Genomic DNA, 24,039 nt, shown 5'->3' with positions numbered 1-24,039 from the left:
AGTCAGTTATTGGAGTGGCTGGGAATGGGAGAGCCAAGTGAAAGCAAGGTTATCTCCCCGGGCATAGAACATGAATAATGTTTCTACATATATTTATTTTAGGATAGAAAAAGTGGTAGAGCAGAGCCCGACCCCAAAAAGAAAGCCTCTTTTAGGTCCATCAGTACCACCCTGGCCTCCAGCATCAAGAGACGTAGGTCCTCCAAAGACACGGTAAGGAGACCAAGAAACAACATCTTCCCTTGTTTATTCCTCCCTTTCTATTTTCTTCTCCTCTGTCCTCTCTGCTCACATCTCCATATCCAATCATGAGGGCGTCCCCATGCTCCACTCATTCATATCCACAGGGCTCAGCTGTCTCTGCCACGTGTCTGTCAGTTCAGCATTCGATCCGCCATCAAGCATCAATAGCGCCTCCACAGGCTGGAGTGCTTCAGTGCAGGTCAGGTCAGGCCGTGAGCTAGATTTTTGAGAGGCTACCAAACAGTACTGATCTGAAGGGGGATTTTTTTTAACCACAATAAGTTCACAAATAAAAAAAACCCATAAAGGAATAAGATTTTTTTCAAAAGCTGCCAGTGGTGCTTTGTCTTGGGCTGCTGGTTTGGTTGTGGAATCTGCCAAATGTTTGGTCCTTGGACATGTTGTGATGCGTGTCCTGTGAATGGTCATGTTTGCGTTTTAAGTGTTTGTGATCAGTAATTTTTGCAGCTTTATATTTAATGTATTCACTTTTTATTTGCATCGGTCCTGCACTTCGTCTGTTTAGTTTCTTTTGGTTGGAAGCATGTCCTGCTGTCCTATCATTTGATCCCAAATTCTATTTCCAAGGTTGTTATTTGATGGCCAAGCCTGCTGAGAAGAAAACTAACAAGATTTCAATCTGATCCAGCTGTCTGTTTCAGGATTACTCGTGGATTTATTTGTATGAATATTCAAATCAATTATTTATTTTTGCTTTGCCATATTTTGCTGTCGTAATTATTGTTTATTTTTCAGTGTCCTTGTCGTGAACCGTCTGTGACCTTTTCAGGGTATTTCCAGGTGGTGAAGACTTCATTTTCTTTCTTTTTATTTGTGACTTTGTGAGGCCGTAGACTTCCACTGTGAACTGATTCATTTTATCTTGATTCCTCTTTGAATCTTTTGTTGTTGCGCATTGAGAGTATCAGTTTCACAGTTCAGTGTGTACGCGCCACTCGTTGCATAGCACACAAGTGCAAAAGTAATGCTACTCATGTGTGTGAGACTGTGTGTGTGCCTGTAGGCGTTTGTATAATATATATATTGTCTATCACTTTCCCTTGCGTTCAATGTCATTTTTATTATTGTCCTTATTTCAAACAAAATCACCTTTACTCTCCCTTCTTGAGGTTCGGCAGTAGAATTGAAGAGAAGACGAGGGATTGCCAATGTTTTTGTATCTACTTTACTTTATTTTTCATTTCCGTTTGGGATCCCAAGTGGAAAAGCTAAAAGCTGAAAGTAAAACAGCATTTAGTGTAACCACAAGATGGAACTAAGATATTGATCATCCTCAGTCTTTGACCTTTATTTTTGATTTTATATCAATGTTCTTCTTTTACATGAATGGATATCAATGGACTTTAGTGTCAGTGTCCCTCACCCACATGCCACACTGCTCCTTTCTCCCTCTACAAGCATGCAAACTGTCGTAGATGTAGTGGCAGTAGAAAACAGTGTAACACCCTCTAGTTGTGCTGTGTAGTGATAAGCTCCATCATAGCTGTTTTCATGTAGTAAATTTTAAACTACGTATTAGTTTGCTTGTGCTGTCTCTATTGTGCTGCTCCACTTGACCCCAGTAGAGGTCACTGTCAGCAGGCCTATGAAGAAGTTGTAAGCCACGAGCAGGAACTTGAAGGTCAAGCATATGTGGGACATCCATTCTCAAAGATAAGACATGTATCTCTAGTGTGGATGCCTCTCTAGAAATGAGTACAGTATAAGGGCTTCACTAAAAACAACAAAAAATATTATTTTATGTAAACAAAGCCACAGAATTAGACACTACAGACTAGAATAAAGGTTAGGAGAATAAAGTCTGGGAACAAAAAAGTATCAAGGTATTATGACAATGAAAAGAAAAAACAAGGTAACCTTGAATGTAATTTTCGCACCACAATAAAATCCAGATCAACGTCAATGGGATTAGTTTAATGTCATGTGTAAATGTTTTTGGGAGGACTGAGCTGAAATCTCCTTTTCTGGGTTCATACAAGTGTTGACAAATATATGCTAAGTCACTAGAGCAGGAGTGTCCAAATGTTTTCGTCTCAGGACCACATTCAATAAAATGCAAGGATGCAAGGGCCGCTTTAAAATTCTTCAACTTTAATTTTTATACACGCAAGTCATGCAAGCAATTATATATTGTTTATATTTTGTAGTTATTTTGAAAAACTGTTACATAACAGCTTTTTGTTAAAGGTGATGAGGCAAATTGTTTAGGATTTTTTTTTAAGATTTGGTGGTGGCCAACGGCCCTGTATCTCACTAGACTAGAACCAACCTGTATTGCCAAATCCCATTCACAACCAAAACAAGATGAAACTGTAGTAAGATGACCATTTTTTAAAGCGGTTATATTGAGGATGAATAATGTGATACATTCAAAATAGGATCTTGACACTGCAGAATGCGTAAGAAACCATTTTTGCTGCTAAAATGTAATTATCTTTATTAACTAGGGTTTTGAAGAGAACTTGTTTCGAGTTTAGTCATTGGTTAATAGTTGCGGGACCTCTGCCATCCTCCACCGTTTTTTTTTTTTTTAACTAGCCATGTGGGACACGATAAATGTCATTTTGAGTAGATGGCGCAGGCCACTGAAAAATGGATGGCGGGCTGCAAATGGCCTCTGGGCCGTAGTTTGGACACCACTGCACTGGAGAGAAGTGAAGGCTCGACTCAGCATGCTGTGCTTATGTTCATGTGAAAATTTTGACTTCTTAAAGTTGTGACTTTACTCGCATTATAGCTTTTTTCTTTTAGGTTTTTCTTTTTAGTGTCGCCCTAATACTACTTCATATTTCTGCATGTGGCTCCAAGTTTTAAATTATAAATAAAAGCACTTTGTAATTTAAGCACGCTATGTATCTGCATAAAAGAACATATTGCTGACAAGCCAATATTTGTTTTCCAGATTGATTTACCCCCATTTTATGATTGGATTTTTCAATCAGGTTTGCAAATAAGAAAAAAAAGCATTAACACTGAAATATACGACCTGTCAGACCACATTCCCAAGGCAATAATAAAATCAAACAAAATCCCTGTTACCATAGCAACTAGCAACCTGCATGGAAACCAAGTCTTGCTGCTACTCTCTATAATTTACTCCACTCTGCTTGAGATGAAGTGTACAGTGGTAACGTGATGGCTTGGCCACAACAGCACTTTGAAATCAACCGAAAAAGTCATTTTTCTCTTCCTGGTCAGCTAAAATGAGACAAAAGATCTCCCGTGCGTAGGTACAAAAGACTGTATGGAGAAGAGTGACTCCTTCAATGTAAGGAAATGATCCCTTGAAGGAAAAACATGATTCAAATGTGCTGTTGTCTTGGCTCAGGTGTACATAGCATCTGCTCCCAACTGACCCACCTCAGGCACAAGACGCTTAGAACATAACTAATCAGCCTGAGAGGGGTTTGAAAACCTTGCTGTAGTATTTAAATGCAACCAAAACATGTAGAGAATACGACACCTCAACTCCACAAGAAAGTTCTTCTCTTTTTGGCCGGAAATGACCGCCACTTGTGTCTGCTCTCTTCCTCCCATGTTCTCTCCACCTCTGCAGCAGTACCCACCCACTGACATCACGGGACAACTCAATTTGTCTGACCCGTCCGTCAGCACTGTGGTGTAGGGAGCATGACCCCCGCCCCAGCCCCAGCCAAAGGAGAGAGGAAACAAGAAGAGGAAGGTGACGTGAGAGGAGATTCGTCTCGCTCATGCTTTCACCGCCAGCCAGTGGAGCTTGTGGAGGAGCTGAAGACGTGGCTCAAAACACTCAACTTGCACCTTTTGAAAAGTTAGGATTACCTGACCATACAGGTAGAAGTTTGTAGGGTCCCTGAGCATGCACGGAGCCATCCGAATCACAGATAATTTTTTCCACATGTATATTATTACGTATGTACTTTATCTTCTTTTCTGTCATCTTGCCAACATATTTACTTACTTCGACTGTGTGGTTTATTCCAATTTTCTTACCTGCCTCATAGCTTTCTGGTGCCATTTAGTTACAATAATGAATAAGCCAGTTTTAATACTAGTACTGCAACATATCACTTCAGAGTAGAGCCTATAAACCACTGTAGTATTTAGTTGTTGGTTTTGTTTGTTGTTGGGTTTTAGTTTTTTAGCACAATCCTGCAATATGATATTTGCTGTTAGCTCCCTTTCAGGAATTGTTTGTGCAACATTACGCAATTTCAAATTGTTTCAATTTTGTTTATTTTGTTGGAAAGCACTACTAAGGATCTTAATGATAAGTATATGATAAATCACGAAAGCATGTGGGTGTGTGTGTGTGTGTGTGTATGTGTGTGTACTTGTATTGAATGTCACTGGTCATGTAATTAGGTTAACAATTATAGTCAGACTCTTTGTAAACTGCATCTTTCCCGCTTTAGTTGTCCTCTAAAATGCCGAATGCATGTTGTTCACTTATATTATGAACGTCTTAACAAAATACAATTCACTTGAGCTTTTTAACATTTTCTAGAAGAAGAAAGCATTTATTTTGCAGGCTGATGAAACTGCAACTTAATATTTTTATGCTCTAAGCCATGTTACGTTTGGGGCTGCCCTCTGTCTTCCTCTCTCCTGCTGCAGTCTCTCTCTTTTCCGGTTTATAAAGGGTTGCATCAAAAGGCCGAGTTTTTCAGCCAACCAGCACTCAATCTTTGGTGAAAAACCTTCCTCGTGGCAGAGGTTGTTGCTGGGAAACTTTTTTCATGAAGGAGCCTGAGTGAATTTGAAGCATTGCTAAGCTTGCAAACGTTGGTTGGATGCAAAAACAGGCCTTTTCCCGCTTTCTGGAGCTGAGAAACTACTGCCTTCCGGGTGTCGCGCACCACATAGCACTTTACGCTGAGAGGGTATTTCCAAACTATAAAAGATATGCGACAACATCAAATCAAAACAGCTGTTTCTTTTTTATTTGTATTAATATTCTGCACTGTTAGACACTAACTTAAATCTATGATTGATTTTTAAATGAAATTGTAACATTTTGCACAATCACAAGGTGCCAAACATGCTGTATCGCTTTTCACAATTTGCTCTGGCCTGCATGCTGACATGTTATTACCACTGCTATCGTGTTTCCTTTTTCGTTCCCTTTTCTTTTTTTTTTCGGACATGTGTTGTTATTGCGGATGCACTTCCGCTGAATGAAATGTTCATAGAGTTTGGTTTAGTGTCGATAGAGATGGAGAAACTGTATAGCTTGCTTGTGTTATGATTGCTGCCGAGAATGTCTTTTATTTAATTATTCACACGCTTGACAACGAACATGCACACACAAACATGCACACATAGTTATACAGGCACGCAATCACGCTTAATTAATATACAGTAGATCTCCTTGATTTCTTATCATAATTCATTTAAACATTTTTTAATAGAACTGTAAATAAAATGTACTTGCAAGTCCCCGAATCATGTTTTTGATTTATTTATCACCTTCATAAATTATTTTTATTATCCATCCATTCGTGGTCTACCTTTTATCCTGTTCCGGGAGCCAATCCCGATTCCTAACTTTCGACATGAGGTGGGGTACAACCTGGATTGATCCCGAGTCAGTCACAATTTTGAATTATATTTTAAATAGAATTTTTTCCATGATTGTGTTAGAGTGTGAATTACACTGGTCAACAAATGTTTACATTTTTCTAGATTAATGATTTGCGCTGATTCCGAATCTGCCCTATTTTTTTCTGTTGCACATCAGGTTTTTATAATAATAATAATATTATAACAATAATACACTATGTAATACAGTAATGTATTTAGTAATATTTATGAATTAAGGGCAAGGTTTAGCAAAATACATTTTGGGACACGTAAAGACATCTCTGATTCAAGGTATGGCAGAAGCAGAACGATCCTGATCATTTGAATCAGGTGTGTTCTAGGAGGGAAACATCTAAACCATGCAGGATAGGGGCCCTCGAGGATCAGAGTTGGTGACCCCTGGACAGCTAGACATACCCACATCCACATTTTACTGACCTCCGTCTTAAATCTCCAGCCGTCACGGAAGTATAGCACTTTGAGGAGGTCTTTCTTCACATACAAATGGACAGAATGAAATTGTAGTCCACTGTTGAATGGGTGTTTTGTGAGCTGTTGTATTGGTTCCAAATCCCATTAGATTGTAATAGATGATGAAAGGTACTATATAGTACCCTTCATCATTTGAGACTCAAATAAAATGCACTGCAAATATGTATTTTATTTGAGCTTTATTTGAGCTTCAAATATAGTTAAACACGTTCCAGTTAAATTTCGCTGTAAAATTGCACCAACGCCAGTTTAGTCCTCTGGAAAACTTCACTTCCTAGCTTAACTTTCCATTCAAAAGAGGATGCGATTTGCAAGCCGGTTTAGGGGCTGCACCCATTTACATGCAAATACTAGACAAAAACAACAAGCAGCCCTGCCGTTCCTCAGTCTGGTCACCTACAATGTGGATCCCTGCCAGCCCAAGACATCCATTGTTTACATCTCATGAGTGAATAACTGTCTGCTTTGTCTCTCAGACCAAGAAAACGTGCATTTCAGACTTGATCCAAGCAACAAATGCGCATGAGGTTTCGCTTCACATCAACTCAGGCTTGAAGTAAAAACATTGTTGCTTCCGCTGGACGAGTAGCCTTGGAGCTTAGACGTGGGGAGGATCATAAATCCAACAATGCTAAATGTTGCTTTCTGCAGTGGGATGTAAACAAGAAGTGCAGGAGGTAGACTGACTTCTCCAACTTGAGGCGTTCACATACTGCGTTAGAGCCATTCTAGGGAGCCTCTTTTTGCCTCACTCATGGCTCAGTGTGCCGCTCATCCTGCTGTCCTCATCGTTCTGCTGGCGCTCGGTCTGGCTGCAGTCCTGCTCCTCACGGTGCCAAGCGAAGACATTCCCGTGGTGCCTGGCTTTATGGTAAGATCGGTCCCGTCGTTTATTATTGGATCTGTGATGAGTGTGAGACTGGTTAACATGTGAACAAAGAATGTATGGGGTTAGGCACCCCGGAAGAATCTCTGACACTAGGCACACGGTTTTTATTTAGATGCACATATTTGAAGTGATAGTCTTATATTATTTAGACATGACAATTGTTAGTTTATGTATTATGTTATGCGTTCATGTACTCAGTATACACTTGCAGAAAGAAATAAGCGTTGGCTTGTAATAGGGGGGTGGTTGCTGGGAGTACAGAAATAGATTCATGCTGTACCCTTATTTATGGCTGTGTACTTATATTTGGAATAAAATGCCATTTGAATGAATACAATATTTAATTAAATATTCACCTTCAGATAAAGCCTTTTTCATTAATTGGTTAACTTGTATTTGCACTTGAGAGAGAGATGGCTAAACGGAGAGATCCCTGACCTATTTTAGCATTAGACGTGCCCTGACTGCTTCAAAGATCAACTCGGGTTTCTGCTGCCTGTGCACAATAAAGGCCATAAAAAGTGTGTCTTATTATATACTGTGTATGTATACAGTATGTACAGGGTACAGAGTCATGTCAGAAGGTTCCAGGATTGCTATCATGAAAGTTCAAAGAGATCAGTGTTTGCAAAAATATCCTGCGCAGTTTGCTTCGTTCAGTGCACGAGAAGTGTGCAAATGTTGTGTCAGGAAAAATTGTGTCTGCATCACCATGACAACACGCCTCCTCACAATGCCCTGAGCATCCAACAGTTCCTGGCAAAGAAAAACATTGCCGCGATAGAGAAAACCTCCCACTCACGTGACCTGACACCATGTGAAGTTTTAATCTTTCCCAAGCCCATCAAGGAGTTGGACAGGAAGAGTGCAGACCTTTGTACAGTTGCTAAACTGGCTCTATGCACTTCTTAACAACTTCATATTTTTTCCCTAATCTTGTAGTACGGAATTGTTTTGGATGCTGGCTCCTCACACACATCCTTATTTGTATACAAGTGGCCTGCAGACAAGCAAAATGGCACTGGTGTGGTCACCCAACACAGTGAATGTCATGCAAAGGGTAAGTTTAACTTGATTGTTAGCATTCATCCATTTCACTCTAAAAACAGTTGGGTCAAAAATAACTATTTTTGGGTTAAATTTGACCCAACTGTTGTGTTAAAAAAAGGAAGGACCCAGACTTGGGTCAATTTGAACCCAAAAATTGGGTTATTCAGTTTTGACCCAACTTTTAGGGTTAAACTAACACAACAAATGGGTTATTCCATTTTGACCCAAAATTAAGGATTAAATGAACACAAGAAATTGCTCAAAACAATGAAAATATTTGGGTTAGTCCACTATTTCATTTATTTATTCATTTTATTTATAATGCTAATGATAGTGCCCCTTCCCCAAAAATTTATTAATAAGTGAAAGTTTAAAAAAAAAGTGTCCTTTATCATCAGGCACATCACTCTTGATGTTGACATAATTTTAGTAACAATAACAGTAGGGAGATGATGGGCAAAAAAAGAGTGCAATTAAGCAAGGGCAGAAGTGGATTTTAGTATGGCCCACTAACCATCCCTCATGCATGTGCCATGGTCACGAGGTCATGGTTTCATATAGTAGAATGCATACGTGTCCAAAGTTTTGTACAGCACATTCATGGTGGAAGTGAGAACAAATCTAAATTAAAAAGTAGTGTTTAGAATTGCATCAAATTCATATATGTTGTGTCATGGTGCTTTTTAGACATGAATTGAATGAATAAGACACCAACGGCAGTCCGCAAACTGGTGTCAGTGACAATCACTCTGATTGGCTGTCAGCCACGAAATGCAAATCAGTCAATTAGATAGATGAATTTGTAAAATGGCATACAATTTATTTCAGTTCTTTAAACCAAGCATTGCTTCCTTGCGGTCATACCCAGACAACTGTCTCACACTTTCACATGAGCGCTGATGAGTTGTGGGCCCATCTTGAAAAGTGCGTTGAGATATATTGACCTCTTGAGGAGAGTTGCGCTCATCAGTTTTCAATCTCCAAGCAAGGTAACCAGAACCACTCTGCTAATCATGAGGAATAGAAATGTTCCTGTGGATTACAGTAAACACATAAAGTTACCGGTAATATGGAACATTATTTGGAGAACGCACAGTTCTTGTGAAGTGTCACATCCTACAATGGCGGCAGACCAATGTCTTTTCTTTTTTAACGATTCCTGCACTCTTCCTGTCCAACACACAAGCTCAGTTACAAGCAACTCGTTTTCAAAAGATTACAATGTGTGAAGTACTTCCCCAAACAGTGTGAGAAATGAAGAAATCCAAATGTCAAAAGTGTCGTTGACTTGACCACGATGCTGCGTGTGTCGACATGAACAGTATGTCGGTGGCTGTCATGGCCGGCAGTCATACTTAATTAAAGTGTACATCTGGCACCTGTGTATGGGCCTCTAAGGTTGATTTTTGACCCAACATAAAACATTACTGGCATATAACCCAATATACAGTTAATTTGAACCAACAATTGGGTTAATTTATAAGAAATAACCCAGAATTTTGACCCAACACAAACAATCCAAAAATTGGGTTAATGAAATAAGCCAACTGTTTTTAGAGTGTATGTACAGCTTGTCCACATTAGGGTTGCCCAAAATGAGCTGGGCTAGGTTCCAGCTCATCTTGGGTAAGAGTGCAGCCTGGACTATTTAACTGCCAATCACAGTAAAAAACTGGTGTCTATAGTAAAAAAATATATATATATATAACCAATTCTATTATAATTTTATTTTGTTATACTGGGTAATTCTTATAATCTAAAAACATGTGTACTTTCTGAACATCATCTGGCATTTCATTGACTTCTAAAATAGTGTTGCCTCCTTATTTTGTCATTCACAAATTTATATTTCATAAAATAGAACTTTATAATTGCATTTAATTTGGCATTCAGGCTTAATTTGTCATTAAGCAGGGGCTGCTACATACTGTGGTAACTGGCAAAAGTGACTTCTATATGTCTCAATCGCAAATTCACTTACCCAGTATCATCACCATTATTTAATATTCTTTCCAGGTACAGTAGTATGCTGTATTGTACAATATTTTTGGGCATTTTTTTCATTGCGGGGGTGAATATTCTAACGTGCTCAAGTCACTACGTGAGTTATGTCATGAAGTGTGTATACTTCTTTCAGGTGGTGGGATATCCAGCTATGCAGGCCAACAGGGAGCGGCAGGGCAGAGCTTGGAGATGTGTCTAGACCAGGCGATGCACGATGTCCCTGCACACAGACACAAGGTTACACCTGTGTACCTGGGTGCCACAGCTGGCATGAGGCTTCTGCAGTGAGTCAGTGTTTGTGCTGATCGTGTAGTTTGGATGGGATTTTGCATTGCTTTTTCTTAAAGCAAATGCGTATCTATAACATCCATCCATCTTTTTTTTTCTGATTGAAGACTTTTAATTGTGAGTGAGTAGTGAGTGTGAATGGTTGTTTATTTATAAGTGCCCTGCGATTGGCTGGCGACCACTTCTGGGTGTATTGGCCTCATGCACAAAGTCATCTGAGATAGGTTGTAGCACACTGTGATCTTAGTGTGGATAAGCGATACAGAGAATGGATGGACGGATGGGATACAGTCAGTGAAATAGTTTAATCCAAATTGATCAGTAAATAGGCGTCAGGGTGAACAAGTGGTTAGCAAAGCTGCCTCACAGCTCTGAGATTGGGGTTCAATTGTGTAGAATTTGTTCCCCCAAGCTTGTAGCGATTTTTTTCATGTGTTTTCCCTTCCGATATTCCAATAACATGCATTTTGGTTTGTTGAAGACTCTTAAATGTGCTTTGGTGTGAATGTGAGTGTGAATCAAGGCGGCACGGTGGTCGACTGGTTAGCACGTCCGCCTCACAGTTCAGAGGTCGCGGGTTCGATCCCGGCTCCGGCCTCCCTGTGTGGAGTTTGCATGTTCTCCCCGTGCCTGCGTGGGTTTTCTCCGGGCACTCCGGTTTCCTCCCACAGTCCAAAAACATGCATGGTAAGTTGATTGGATACTCTAAATTGCCCCTAGGTGTGATTGTGAGTGCGGATGTTTGTCTCTGTGTGCCCTGCGATTGGCTGGCAACCAGTTCAGGGTGTCCCCCGCCTACTGCCCAAAGACAGCTGGGATAGGCTCCAGCACGCCCCGCGACCCTTGTGAGGAGAAGCGGTACAGATAATGGATGGATGGACCACATTGGAGTGTACTTTGCCTCTCACCCAAAATCAACTTTCACAGGTTCCAGCACAATCACGGCCCTAATGACAATAAGCAATATAGAAGGAGGACGGATGGATGGATGGATGGATGGATGGATGGATGGATGGAAGCACAAATTTTAATTCTTTACTTGGCTTCTGTCTTTATCACGGAAGTGAATGGGATTATATTATTTAGAGGAAACGATAGATACTGCATGTTCACATTTTTGTTTCACCCTCCTAGCATTTCCAGTCCAGAGCATTCAGCTCAAATTTTGCAAGAAATTGGCCGTACAATCCAGTCATACCCTTTCAGCTACCAGGGGGCCGCCATTCTGTCCGGTCATGAGGAGGGAGCATATGGCTGGGTCACTGTCAACTACCTCTTAGAGAATTTCATCAAGGTAAGGGCAAAATCATTGGGAATTTGATTTAATATAGCCCTTTCACATTGAGTTGATGTTAGTGCTGGTTTGGTACTGAAATTACGTGTCAGTGCTTGGATGTGCTCAGTTCAGCATGGTTCCATAGCTTCACACCGGCAAGGATCCAAACAAGAGTTATGCCATTACATTACCAACATAACGTTCATTGTTAGCACAAGTGACCTGTTTTACCTCTCAAAGGTAAAGAATCTCCTTTCTCGACAGCAATTTGAAACAGTCATTCATGCCTTCGTCACATCACGGCTGGATTACTCTATTGCACTTTATTTTGGAGTCAGCCAATCCTCCATCAAGCGTCTCCAGTTGGTCCAAAATGCTGCTGCTCGCCTCTTGACTGGTACTCGCAAGAGTGAGCACATACTGTAACTCCTACTCTAGTATCCCTTCACTGGCTCGCTGTACATTATAGAGTTATTTTTAAGATACTATTATTTGTTTACAAATCTTTAAATAGCCTCACCCCAGTTTACCTTTCTGAGCTTCTCTACCACTACGCACATACCTGGGTCCTCGGGTCTGCGGACCAGATGTTATTAGAAGTATCGAGGATGAAGTGAAGGCTCAGAGGGGATCAAGCCTTTTCCGTTGCCGGTCCCATTCTTTGGAATGACATTCCGATAAACATTAAGCAAGCCCCCTCGTTTCCCATCTTTAAAACTCGACTTATGTAAAACTATTTTTTATTCTTCGGCTCTTGACTCAGCATGAGACTTGGTTTTGGTTTTACCATTTTTGTGCTTTTTACCTTCTTTATTATTCATGTATTTTATTGTTTGTACTGTATGACTTACTTTTACTCCATGTACAGCACTTTGTATATAGCTGTGGTTTGTCTGAAAGTCAACCCAAACTTATTTATTTCCAGAATATGTTCCATGCAGGCCTACGAGTCCAAGCACGGCATTCTGATTAATATTGCATTTGTGGAATATGAGAAATCTACCCATTTTAGCTGGTACAGGGGGCAGCCATTTTGTCACTTCTGTCGACTGAAAATGACATAGAAGTTCCTCAGGGCTCAGATAATTACCAATCATGTCTCAGCTTCAGAAAACAGTTGAGCTGATTGGTGAGCCATGATTGGTCGACACAACTGACAAAATGGCCGCCCCCTGTGATGGCTAAAATTGGGTGCATTTTGCTGCTTAATTTATATTCCAAAAACGCAATATTAGTCAGAATGCTGTATTGCGTGGGCCTGCATAGAACATATTCCAGAAAAAAAAATATGTCTGGGTTGACTTCCCCTTTAAAGTGTTTTATAAATACAGTTGAGTTGAGAAATTTGATACCAAGGTTTGAAATGGTATGGGAGTTGCCAGGGACCCCAGGTCTACTATGACATGGAGCCAAATAGTTAAGTAAATCAAAGGTAGAGTAAAGGGGATTTAGAACTGATTCCTGTGGGACACCAAAAGACCCTCCCTACCTCCCTACCACCTGGAGTAAAGTGGTGCTAGTCTGCCACCAGTTTTTTTGTGTGGGTCCTTTTGCATTTAAAAAGATTTCAAAGATATTTTGGCTCATTTTGGCTCTAGCGACAAACTAGCACTGGCACCAGCTCAGTGTGAAAGTATCCTAGTGGCTTATGACTGTGTAGATATGTACAGTCTGAATTAGCTACAAAATTATTAAGAGAAAAAAATACTCACTATGTCTGTGTTTGTGGACTGGTTAAAAGTGGTTGGTTAGTTGGTTGATTAGTGTTGTAGACAGAAAATGTCACTTTTTAGACAAAAAAAAAAAAAACCCCACTAAAATTGTGCCTGTCTGTTATATTCTTTTCTAGTATGGCTTTGTTGGGCAGTGGCTCAGCTCGGACAGGCCCACAGTGGGGGCCCTCGATTTTGGCGGTGCATCCACCCAGATAACGTTTGTGACTCAGGAGCAAGTAGAGGATGAGAAGGACATGATGAACCTACGTCTGTATGGTCAGGAGTATTCTCTGTACACACACAGCTTCCTCTGCTATGGACAGGATCAGGTTCTCAAAAGGCTGCTGGCCCACATTGTCAAGGTACTTGACTTAATTTTGGCTTACCTATAAGCAAAATATTACAAAATACTTTCAAAAGAACAGATCTATTTTGAAGTAAAAGTATGTCTATAGATTACATGACGATGCATCCCAAATTATTCACTTTTATATTGAGATGGAATCAACATCTATAAATGAATTAAGTGTGCACTGTGTATTATCATATTTTCCGGACTGTAAACAGAGAAATTCCCACAAACTGTGGGACTGTATAATACATGGGTACAAAGAAAAACTGCTTTTGAGAGGCAATTTACAATGGCATGTTAATTAAAAGGGGGCGGCACGGTGGTCGACTGGTTAGCACGTCCGCCTCACAGTTCAGAGGTCGTGGGTTCGATACCGGCTCCGGCCACCCTGTGTGGAGTTTGCATGTTCTCCCCGTGCCTGCGTGGGTTTCCTCCGCGTACTCCGGTTTCCTCCCACATTCCAAAAACATGCATGGTAAGTTGATTGGACTGTCTAAATTGCCCCTAGGTGTGATTGTGAGTGCGGATGTCTGTCTCTGTGTGCCCTGCGATTGGCTGGCAAGCAATTCAGGGTGTCCCCCGCCTACTGCCCAAAGACAGCTGGGATAGGCTCCAGCACGCCCCGCGACCCTTGTGAGGATAAGCGGTATGGATAATGAATGAATGAATGAATGTTAATTAAAAGTTTTAAAAAGTCATCTTTGTGTTATTCATCTGTGTAATTATCCCATGTTACAACATGGACATCTGTTTTATATATTCCTGCGTGGCCTAGATATGTACAAAACGTTTTTCTTCTTTGAAGTCAGTGGGTGCATCTTATACTCAGGTGTGCTCAAAGGTCCGGAAATTATGGTACTTTATGGTATTTTTTTCTTTGTTGCTGTATAAAGTCTTTGGAGAAGGAATGTGCAAAGTTTTCGGTCCACCTCACTCTCTCTTACTCTCTCAGTCTCAGGGTTATTCAGTATCAGTCACCCACCCGTGCCATCCCACAGACTCTTCTGTAAAAGTAAATCTGGACAGTATATTCAACTCTCCATGCACAGCCAAGTACAAACCAAGCACCTATGAAGCACAAGATTCGTTGCTCATACAGGGCAGTGGACATTATGAGCAATGTGTGGGCAATGTGTCAGAGATCTTCTCCTTCGACAGATGCCCCTTCTCTCACTGCTCTTTCGATAAAGTCTTTCAGCCTAATGTGACTGGCAGCTTCATGGTAAGAATAGGTGGCATTGGGCTCTTGGAGACAATAAATACAAAATGTCATTGAAATACATTGACTTCATTTTGCTGTATACGCTCATTGCACATGCAATTATCTCCCTTGTCTGCTTGAACAGGCATTTTCGGCCTTTTTCTACATTCATGCCTTCCTGCAGCGCATCACTGGAATCACAGTGAGCACTCCCGCACAAATGGAGGAGGCTGCCGAAACAGTGTGCAAGATGAGTTTTGTTCAGGTAATGTAATATTGTGTAGTTTGTGGTTAATGGAGTCTTGTAATAATATCTAACTTATATTTAATAACTGATGTACATGATGGGGAAATCTATTCAGAGAAAATATGGGAGGGCAGGCGTGGGATGGCGAATTTACCAAAGCCACCCATTAGCCACTCAGATATATGTTTTTTCTTTCCTTAATGTAAAATTAAATGAAGTTGTGGCAATGCACTGAATCATACTGATAGGTGTTTGTAATATTTTATTAATAAACCAAATAATTAGTCATTCAATATCATTCAAATGGCTTGACCCCTCACAGAAGAATAAATCACAAAAAGGTATTTAAGCTTTAAATTGAAACTTTATTTTGAAAAATATACATTTTTAAGAATTACAAGGACCTCTGTCTTTTATCAAAGCAAGAATCCACTCAAAGTTCTGAGTTTGAATCTCTGCTCGGGGGAGTTTGTATGTTCCGTCTGCTAGCATGGGTTTTATATAGTGTAGTGTTATGTAAGGAGAGTTTTTTTTTTTCATTTTGTATTAAATATATTCTTTTAATTAAATTAGAATTTTTCTGTAGGTGGCATAATTTTAGCTTGCTGTATTAATTGTACAGTAATGAACCATAACATTGTTTTATTTTTTATTTTTTTACACATTGATTTAGATGCTGGCTCTTGCTCCAGATCAAGCATCTCGTCTGAGGGACTATTGTGCTTCCTCTGTGTTTGTCAAGGTTCTCCTACTCAAAGGATACAGCTTTGATGAAGAGTCATTCTCCCGCATTTCTTTCAAGAAGAAGGTGAAAGGCTTGGTATCTTTTAACAGCCAGGTGTATCCCAGACGCTCTTATGCCAAAGAAAATGAAGGAGTATGTTCCAATCACTTTTTTTTTTTTTTTATCCTGCAGGCTGGTGATACCTCAGTTGGGTGGGCTTTGGGCTACATGTTGAGTCTGAGTAATTTGCTACCATCAGAAAAAGTTCGAACATGGAAGGCATTGGCACCTGGAGTATGGGAAAGCCTGACAGTTCTTTTTGTGCTGCTCTTGGTCACAGTCCTGGTCTTCATCACCCTTCGAGTCTTTGAGTGGAAAAGGAGAGGACTCAACGACAGAGCAATCTAGACCCGCAATGGCACACAGTGCAGTCGGAAAGCGAATAGACTGTGGTACAGTTTACACTGTTTGAGCTCTGTATATCACCCTGGATATAAAAATGAATGTGAAGTTTCAAAAATGTTTTGAACATATGAATTTATGGGACCTCAAACTTGCTTGCAAAGTGACTTCTAATGTCTCACACTGCAGACATTTTACTGTAATTTCACAAATATTGTACACTTAATGCCTCTGGTGGACCATAGAAAAAGTATGTATTGCAACAGTTTTATTTAATTTCTGGAGTACATAAACATAATTATAAACGTGTTTCTAAAATATTACATCAAGACCACACTGGTTCAGCAATATATTACCCTTTATTTTAGCTTAACTCAATGTTTTTTGCATACATTTGGGAATTATGGTGACAATACGGTTTCTATTACTGTTTGACAGTTACTGTTTTTTTATCTTCTGCAGGCTTCATCTACTTTTCCTTTTATCACCTATAGATGATCATGTGTTTAAGTAACAGAGATTTTGTAGTTGATTATTCAATTGAAATTACGTCACTAATATTTTTCATTCATTGGAAAAAAAATAAACAAAGCACATTTCTGTAAATGTCGTGGGTTCTAAGTCTCAACAGATATTTTTATTCTTCAGTTACATATTAGATGTCAGTATCTGATCTTACATTTCACTGGGGGAAACCCCGAACCCTCTCTGTGTTCTTCACAGGAAAAAAAAGACTGCAGAACGGTGGAATTTAATGTCACCTTCTATGCGTGTAAAAAAAATCATAATGTGTATCTGGTATTGTTCAGCGGCCGGTCCAAATGTGAAGGCGGGTCATATCTGGCTCGTGGGCCGTGGTTTGGAGTTTATTTATTTATGGTCCGTTTTAGTGTGTGTGTGTGTGTGGGGGGGGGGGGGGGGGGGGGGGGGGGTTCTCGTATGTGCACGTGGGTTGCGTGCATGAAATCTTTCAAAATGTTAAATCCAACGCAGTGCAGTCTTGCTTTTCTCCAGGAGAGGGCACTCTAACTGAAGCTTCTGAACTGAACGCATTCGTCCAAATGGTTCGGTGATTTTCAAAAGCTTAATTTGGCCGTCACTACCCATCCCTGTTTTATATATTCGGTAAAATGTTCATTTCAATGCATTCTACACTTGTACAAAAGAACAACAATATGACGTTTTAGGTTGAAGGAACTAGCTGTTATAGCTCTGTTTCTTTCACAAGAAAAGTTTTAAATTGCGATGTAATCATTTTTTTTCGCAAATTTGCAGTAAATTACTATTCATTATTGATTTAAAATATCTGAGAAGAATACAATTAATTCAACAGCCTTCCAAATTGATAGAATGTAGTAAACCAGTGAAAATAGCGTAATGTCTTGAAAACGGTGAACGGAAATAGTTTGTAAATAGCGGAAGTAGTTTGTAGATATTAGATAATAAAAGTGTGCCGAATACAAAACACTGTAGTTTGTAATGGTAACAAGTTAGAGATTGGCCCTTGTCTTTACGTGGTGCATTTACACAGGCCGAAACGGATTTTGCAGTTAAAATTGGAACCGTTATTTTTGCTGATTTACTTGCCCGTGTGGCGTTCAAGTTGTGTGGAGATGTGTACACAAACGAAAGCGGCTTCCCGCATGGTAAATATCCCGCAGGCAGACATCGATCCCTCCGGTGTGTTTAAGTACATACTTATCAGAGTCCACAGCAAAGAGGAAGGAGACGACACAGAAGTCGATATAGTCCGTGGATACAGCTGGGCCGAGTACCACGGTGAGTGCTGCTAATCTGTGACAAAATATAGTCCCGATGGCTATTTCTCTCACAGTGTAATTAAGAGTCCAAGAGTCGATGCAACCTTCAATTTTTGTGCATCATGTTTGTGAGGTTAATACGATTTAACTGAATATCTGGTATGTCATCCCCATGCAATGCAAGAAATATGTCACAGCCACATCTGAGCACCACGAGATGGCAGCCCAACACCACCAACATAGCATCGTGGACATCAACTGCCATCTATAGATCTTTTTTTATAGTGCACATAATCACATGAAATGGTTCCTCTTTGCATGAAGCGGATATCTACGAGAAAGTTTCTGAGGAGTTGGAAAAGGATGGGCTCCTTGACTGTGAGTGTGTCGGAGGAGGAAGGATCAAACACGATGCTCAGGCGAAGAAGATCCATGTTTATGGCTACTCTATGGTGAGTGTCCAGTTTAGCACACTCGCAAATCCTTCAAATACTGATAGTGTAGTTACCAAATATACGTTTCTGTGGTGTTTTTCTTTACAGGGTTTTGGAAGAGCAAACCACGCAATAACTACTGAGAAACTGAAGGTTCAATACCCGGACTATGAGGTGACCTGGGATAACGAAGGATACTGAAATGAACTTTAACAAAAATATGAAAGATACTCCTCCTGCCGAGATAGACTTTAACACCATCGTCATAGACTAGATGATTTTTATCATCAACTTTACAGTGCCACAATTACATCCTGATACTATTACAGTATGTCTTATGTCATTAATTATTCCACAGAATTTACTTCTCATTTCTTTTTCTTTTTTTGTACCACATGGTGCCATTGGTGACTTTTCTCTGTGGGACATTGAAAGATCAAATTAGCCAAGGCATCATTTAATTAAATACTACTTAAGAAAGTTTTCATTGCCATTGGCAGATTTGTCAGTTTTTACAGTTTCAGTACGGACTTATATGATATATTAAACATTGTGATATCCATACCACCATTATAACCTTCATTCAGATCGTACTTCATTGTCTTGGACAAGGCCGAAATGTTGCTACAGCTCTTGTATTGGATTTCATTGTATGGTGCTCAACTGCTCATATACTCCTGTATACCTAATGTTGAGGACACATGAATTTTATCAAATAAATGAACGCACCATGCAAAATCTACGTTTCTTGTGGTTTGATGTATAGTTAGGTGCAGAAGTATTGGATAATGACAGTGCTTGTGAGATTTGACAAGTATACACTACCATGGATTTAAGACAAGTCACTTTTAGCTTTTTTATTTATTTATTTATTTTTTTCAAAGGACATTTACCATTTAGGGATCCCAACTCTCTTTTTCACACGCTCAATTTTTATTGTATTAATTGTACAAACTGCATGTATTTCCTTGTTGACTTAAATTATTCTTATTGAAGTGTCTGACTACATGCACCAACTAGGTTGTGTTGGAAATACCTAAACAACAATACCTCCTGTTTTGCAATCTGTTCAATTGACACCTTAGTTTCATAATAAGTGATGCTGCCAAGACTAATTAGGCAACAGGAAAGCCAAGGAATTAACCATTTTGTTGTTTTTATATACAGTGGGTACGTAAAGTATTCAGACCTCTTGAAATGTTTCACTTTCTGTCATTGCAGTCATTTGCCAAAATCAAAAAAGTTCATTTTATTTCTCATTAATGTACACTTAGCACCCCATCTTGACAGAAAAAAAGGGAAATGTAGACATTTTTGCATATTTATTAAAAAAAAGAAAAAATTATGCAAACATTTCTGGGGGGGTTTTCTGTCAAGATGGTGTGCTGAGTGTTCATTAATGAGAACTAAAATGAACTTTTTTTGATTTTGGTATAAAGCTGCAATGACACTGAAAGTGGGGTCTAAATACTTTCTGTACCCACTGTACATGTATACAGATGTGTTTCATGGCGCTGGTCTAAGTCTTTGAACCCAGACTTCAGGTTTTTGACCTTTGTGACAAATAGCTTTACGAAATGTAAATGCCATAAGTTATTTATGTATGATGTGATGTCCTGACCAAGGACAAAGCAGCATCAGGAGGAACATTGCTTCAAACATATTTGGAGACTATAATTTGAAAGGTATGAACATGTAGTCTTTCAGGACATGGTTTTACCTTTACCAACTGATTTGAATGTCGCCTGTGCCTTGACCTAAGAGTCCCCCAACCTAGGAGTTTCTCAAGTTAGAAGCTGTTGCTTGATGTTTTTTTGTTTTGTTTGTTTTTTGTTGGGGGGGTTTGGTGTGTGTTGCGCGGCAAAATTCAAGATGCCGAGGCTCAAGTGTGGGTCGAGAAAAACGGTCTGGCCTGCACAGATACTTGGAACTAAATTTTTTCTAAATTATTCTTCTTTAAATTATCTCTAAAGAGGGTTTTTGTTATTATTATTATTATTACAAACACCGTAATTTCTATTATTCCAAGTCATGTCAATCACAGCTCAGATTCAGAAAAAAGGTCAGCCGTGATTGGTCGTTCTGAGCAGTTGTGATGTCATTTTCAGTCCAAAGACTAAATGGCCGCCTCCAGAGATGGCTAAAAACGAGTGCATTTTGCTGTCCACAAACGCGAAATTAATCAGAATGCCGTGTTTCAACTAGTGGGCCTGCTGGGAACATTCATTCATTCATTATCCATACCGTTTATCCTCACAAGGGTCGCGGGGCGTGCTGGAGCCTATCCCAGCTATTTTCGGGCAGTAGGCAGGGGACACCCTGAATTGGTTGCCAGCCAGTCGCAGGGCACACAGAGACAAACATCCGCACTCACAGTCACACCTAAGGACAATTTAGAGTGTCCAATCAACTTACCATGCATGTTTTTGGAAAGTGGGAGGAAACCGGAGTACCCGGAGGAAACCCACGCAAGCACGGGGAGAACATGCAAACTCCACACAGGGAGGCCGGAGCCAGGATCGAACCCACGACCTCTGAACTGTGAGGCGGACTAGCTAACCAGTCGCACACCATGCCGCCCTTGCCAGGAACATATTCTTGAAAAAAATATGATTGGGGGGACTTCCGTTTTAAAAGCATTTTGGAAAGAGTAACAAAACATTCTCAAGACATTGCAGATATCATCTAAAATAATTAGATTGAAATGATTAAAACCAAGCATCAGTTTAGCTAAATTAAAAGATGGGGATTGAAACAAGAGAATAAAGGATAGGTTCACGAGAATGCTGCAGTACGCAATGTTTCCAGCGCTGATTTAAAATGAGCTGACAGTTTGAGCAGAACCGGGCGGGGAGTTTGTTCCACAGGTGCGGAGCATAATAACTAAGGAAAAATAACTATTTAATGCTATTGTTTCATGTGTAAAAAAAAAAAAAAAAAGTTTCCCTCCACAACCCCCTTGTTAAATCATGAATGAACTGTGGCTAATCACATTATCACATTTTTTGGAATGTTGATTCCATTTTCACTGAACACACTCAAGACTGATTACTAAAAAAAGTAATATAGACATCTGACAGTCTGGAAAGGGTTACAAAGACATTCCCAAAGCTTCGGGACTCCAGCAAACCACAGTTAGTGCCTTTATCCACAATTAAAGAAAACATGAAACAATGATGAACAGCCGGCCTAAAATAAACACCCCAAAAACACAATTATGACTCATTCAGGAGGTCACAAAGGAACCTAGGACAACATCTAAAGAACTGAAGGCCTCCTTTGCCTCATTCAAGATCAGTGTTCATCACACAACAATAAGGACGAGAATGGGCAAAAATGACATCCATTGCAGCTTCAAGGCGAAAACTACTGCTGACCAAAAAGAACATAAAAACTTGTTTTACTTATGTAAAGCAAAAGAAGCATATGAAGGATTGCGAAGACTTTTGGGAGTGTATTCTATGGACTGATGAGACGTTTAAATTATTCTAAGGTGTGTGGTGTCTCCTTATCTATGGCGTAAATGTAACACATCATTTTAGAAAAAGAACACCTTACCAACAGCCAAACATGGTGGTTGCAGTGTGATGGTCTGGGGCTTTGCTACTTCAGGACCTGGATGACTTGCTGTGATTGATGAAACCATGAATTCTGGTCTTTACCAGAAAATGCTGATGGAGAGTGTTTGGTCATTAGTTCCTGATCTCTAGCTGAAGCGCGCTTGGATTCTTCGTCAGGAAAACAGTCTAAAACACACCAGCAAGTAAACTTCTGAATGTTTTTTAAAAAAAAATATGCTTTTTGGAGTAGCCAAGTCAAAGTCCAGACTTGAATCAATTGCAATTCGGCATGTAAAACTCTTCAGTGTTGCTGAGTTAAAGCATTTCTGCAAGGAAGAGTGGGCCAGAATATGTCAACAGAGATGTGAAACAGTTTTGATTTCACTTGTTGCTGCTGAATGTGGCCCAACCAGTTATTAGATTTAGGAGGCAAATTGTTTTTTACACAGGGCCAGGTAGCTTTAGTTTTTATCCTTAATAAATAAATTCACATTTAAAAAACATGTCATGTTTACTTAGGTTATCTTTATCTGATATTTATATTTGTTTGTTGATCTTATAGGGAAACTATGCAAAATGTACGAATTTGAGAGGAAGTCATTTTTTCATGGCACTGTAATTCGTCCAGAGCTTTATACCCATTGCAGGTTCACTCAATGAACAACGTTTTCAGTCACCTGGACGTGGGTCACCTGGGCCCTCCTCTGGAGGCAGGCCCGGAGGTGGGGCTTGATGGTGAGCACCTGGTGGCCCGTCCTGTACCCATGGACCTGGCCGGGCACAGCTTGAAGAGGCAACGTGGGTCCCACTTTCCATAGGCTCACCACCTCCATCCTTGAAAAATTATGGCTCAAGAAAATTATGCAAAACACAAAATTAATTGGACATTCAATGTTAATTGAACAAGTGTATGTCAATGTGCTGTGTGTGAAATATTTGCACATTCATGTGCTGCTGTGCCTTTATACACTGTGGTGACGTTTATGATAGAGTTGCATGCTGGGAGAACTTAAAGTCCACTTGTTATCTTTTATTAAGAAACGTAATAAGAAAAGGAGGCAAGAGACGCCCGTGAGAACGTCTCTGTCGTGCCCTGAGCTGCTAAAATGTGGTTGAAGAGGATAGGCATTGTACAAATCAAGACCCCAGCCCTCATCTTGGCATTGATTCTCCACTTGGGTAAGTGAGAGAGAGTATGTTTAGCCAAATGCTTCTGAACGTGTGTTTTTATTAGTTGCATTTGTTCGAATGAAATATGATGTTGGATTTGTCGACAAGATTAAATCATTTATTCTCATGCAAAGTGTTTATCTTGGGGCTAATTGACACCCAAAAAAGCCAATATTTTTTATAATTTTATTTCTTGATTATTTGTACTGAATTACTTTGATATATTCTTTGTTTTGTATTACATCATCGCTGTCCTGTGAAAAATAAAAATAGGGAAAATAATGGACATGTGTTTTCACAGGACAGCGACATATATATATATATATATATATATATATATATATATATATATATATATATATATATATATATATATAGGATTGATTTTTAAAGAAATATTGTATTAAAGAGAGAAACACACAAACATCTCATAGATGCAACTGATGCAACAATAGTATGAGCCCCACCACCATCAATCCCCCCCTTTGAAAAAAAAGCTGCTGACGATAGAGAGTCAGTATGTTTGTACAATGTAGTCTTCAACAAGTCTGATTTAGAGACCTTTGGATGGACAGGTGGCATTTTGCCGCATTAACCTGATTACTTTCCATCTGGCCTTTGAGCCTGCTGCAAAGAACTGTGCCATAAA

The 24,039-nt window shown here is 39.7% G+C and overlaps 3 protein-coding genes across 11 annotated transcripts in view; all 3 read left to right on the top strand.

Annotated features, from left to right (window-relative positions):
- Positions 1 to 5,688, top strand: part of LOC147135249 (glutamate receptor ionotropic, NMDA 1) — a 37,224-nt gene extending 31,536 nt beyond the window's left edge. For 4 of the 9 annotated variants that reach the window (XM_086052768.1, XM_086052767.1, XM_086052766.1 and 1 more), the window contains 2 exons: positions 103 to 213; positions 3,821 to 5,688. In XM_086052768.1, the coding sequence (XP_085908894.1) occupies positions 103 to 213; positions 3,821 to 3,889 (180 nt within the window). In that variant the 3' untranslated portion in view covers positions 3,890 to 5,688. The remainder of the gene's footprint in view (positions 1 to 102; positions 214 to 3,820) is intronic. The other 5 variants (XM_086052770.1, XM_086052771.1, XM_086052775.1 and 2 more) reach the window with 2 other exon arrangements.
- A 1,032-nt stretch (positions 5,689 to 6,720) lies between these two features.
- Positions 6,721 to 17,061, top strand: LOC147135248 (ectonucleoside triphosphate diphosphohydrolase 2-like). Its single transcript, XM_086053587.1, has 9 exons — positions 6,721 to 7,189; positions 8,150 to 8,267; positions 10,395 to 10,545; positions 11,684 to 11,843; positions 13,675 to 13,902; positions 14,845 to 15,114; positions 15,239 to 15,358; positions 16,014 to 16,148; positions 16,257 to 17,061. The coding sequence occupies exons 1-9, from the start codon at positions 7,073 to 7,075 to the stop codon at positions 16,470 to 16,472; spliced, it is 1,515 nt and encodes a 504-aa protein (XP_085909713.1). The 5' UTR covers positions 6,721 to 7,072; the 3' UTR covers positions 16,473 to 17,061.
- An 829-nt stretch (positions 17,062 to 17,890) lies between these two features.
- Positions 17,891 to 19,398, top strand: phpt1 (phosphohistidine phosphatase 1). Its single transcript, XM_086053550.1, has 3 exons — positions 17,891 to 18,245; positions 18,551 to 18,678; positions 18,769 to 19,398. The coding sequence occupies exons 1-3, from the start codon at positions 18,080 to 18,082 to the stop codon at positions 18,859 to 18,861; spliced, it is 387 nt and encodes a 128-aa protein (XP_085909676.1). The 5' UTR covers positions 17,891 to 18,079; the 3' UTR covers positions 18,862 to 19,398.
- The last annotated feature ends 4,641 nt before the right edge of the window (positions 19,399 to 24,039 follow it).

This window comes from Filicampus tigris, chromosome 15, assembly GCF_054856515.1.
Source record: "Filicampus tigris isolate MCC_2025a chromosome 15, RoL_Ftig_1.0, whole genome shotgun sequence".
NCBI lineage: Eukaryota > Metazoa > Chordata > Actinopteri > Syngnathiformes > Syngnathidae > Filicampus > Filicampus tigris.
The sequence above is the reverse complement of the archived record's forward strand: the minus strand, read 5'-3'. Positions and strand labels throughout refer to the sequence as shown.

Bases quoted from the DNA above. Each gene is read 5' to 3' on its own strand.
- LOC147135248 (XM_086053587.1), top strand. From the start codon at position 7,073: ATGGCTCAGTGTGCCGCTCATCCTGCTGTCCTCATCGTTCTGCTGGCG. The intron at 11,844-13,674 runs GTAAGGGCAAAA...ATTCTTTTCTAG, and splicing joins TCTTAGAGAATTTCATCAAG to TATGGCTTTGTTGGGCAGTG. The intron at 15,115-15,238 runs GTAAGAATAGGT...CTGCTTGAACAG, and splicing joins ATGTGACTGGCAGCTTCATG to GCATTTTCGGCCTTTTTCTA.
- phpt1 (XM_086053550.1), top strand. From the start codon at position 18,080: ATGTGTACACAAACGAAAGCGGCTTCCCGCATGGTAAATATCCCGCAG. The intron at 18,246-18,550 runs GTGAGTGCTGCT...CTTTGCATGAAG, and splicing joins CAGCTGGGCCGAGTACCACG to CGGATATCTACGAGAAAGTT. The intron at 18,679-18,768 runs GTGAGTGTCCAG...TTTTCTTTACAG, and splicing joins ATGTTTATGGCTACTCTATG to GGTTTTGGAAGAGCAAACCA.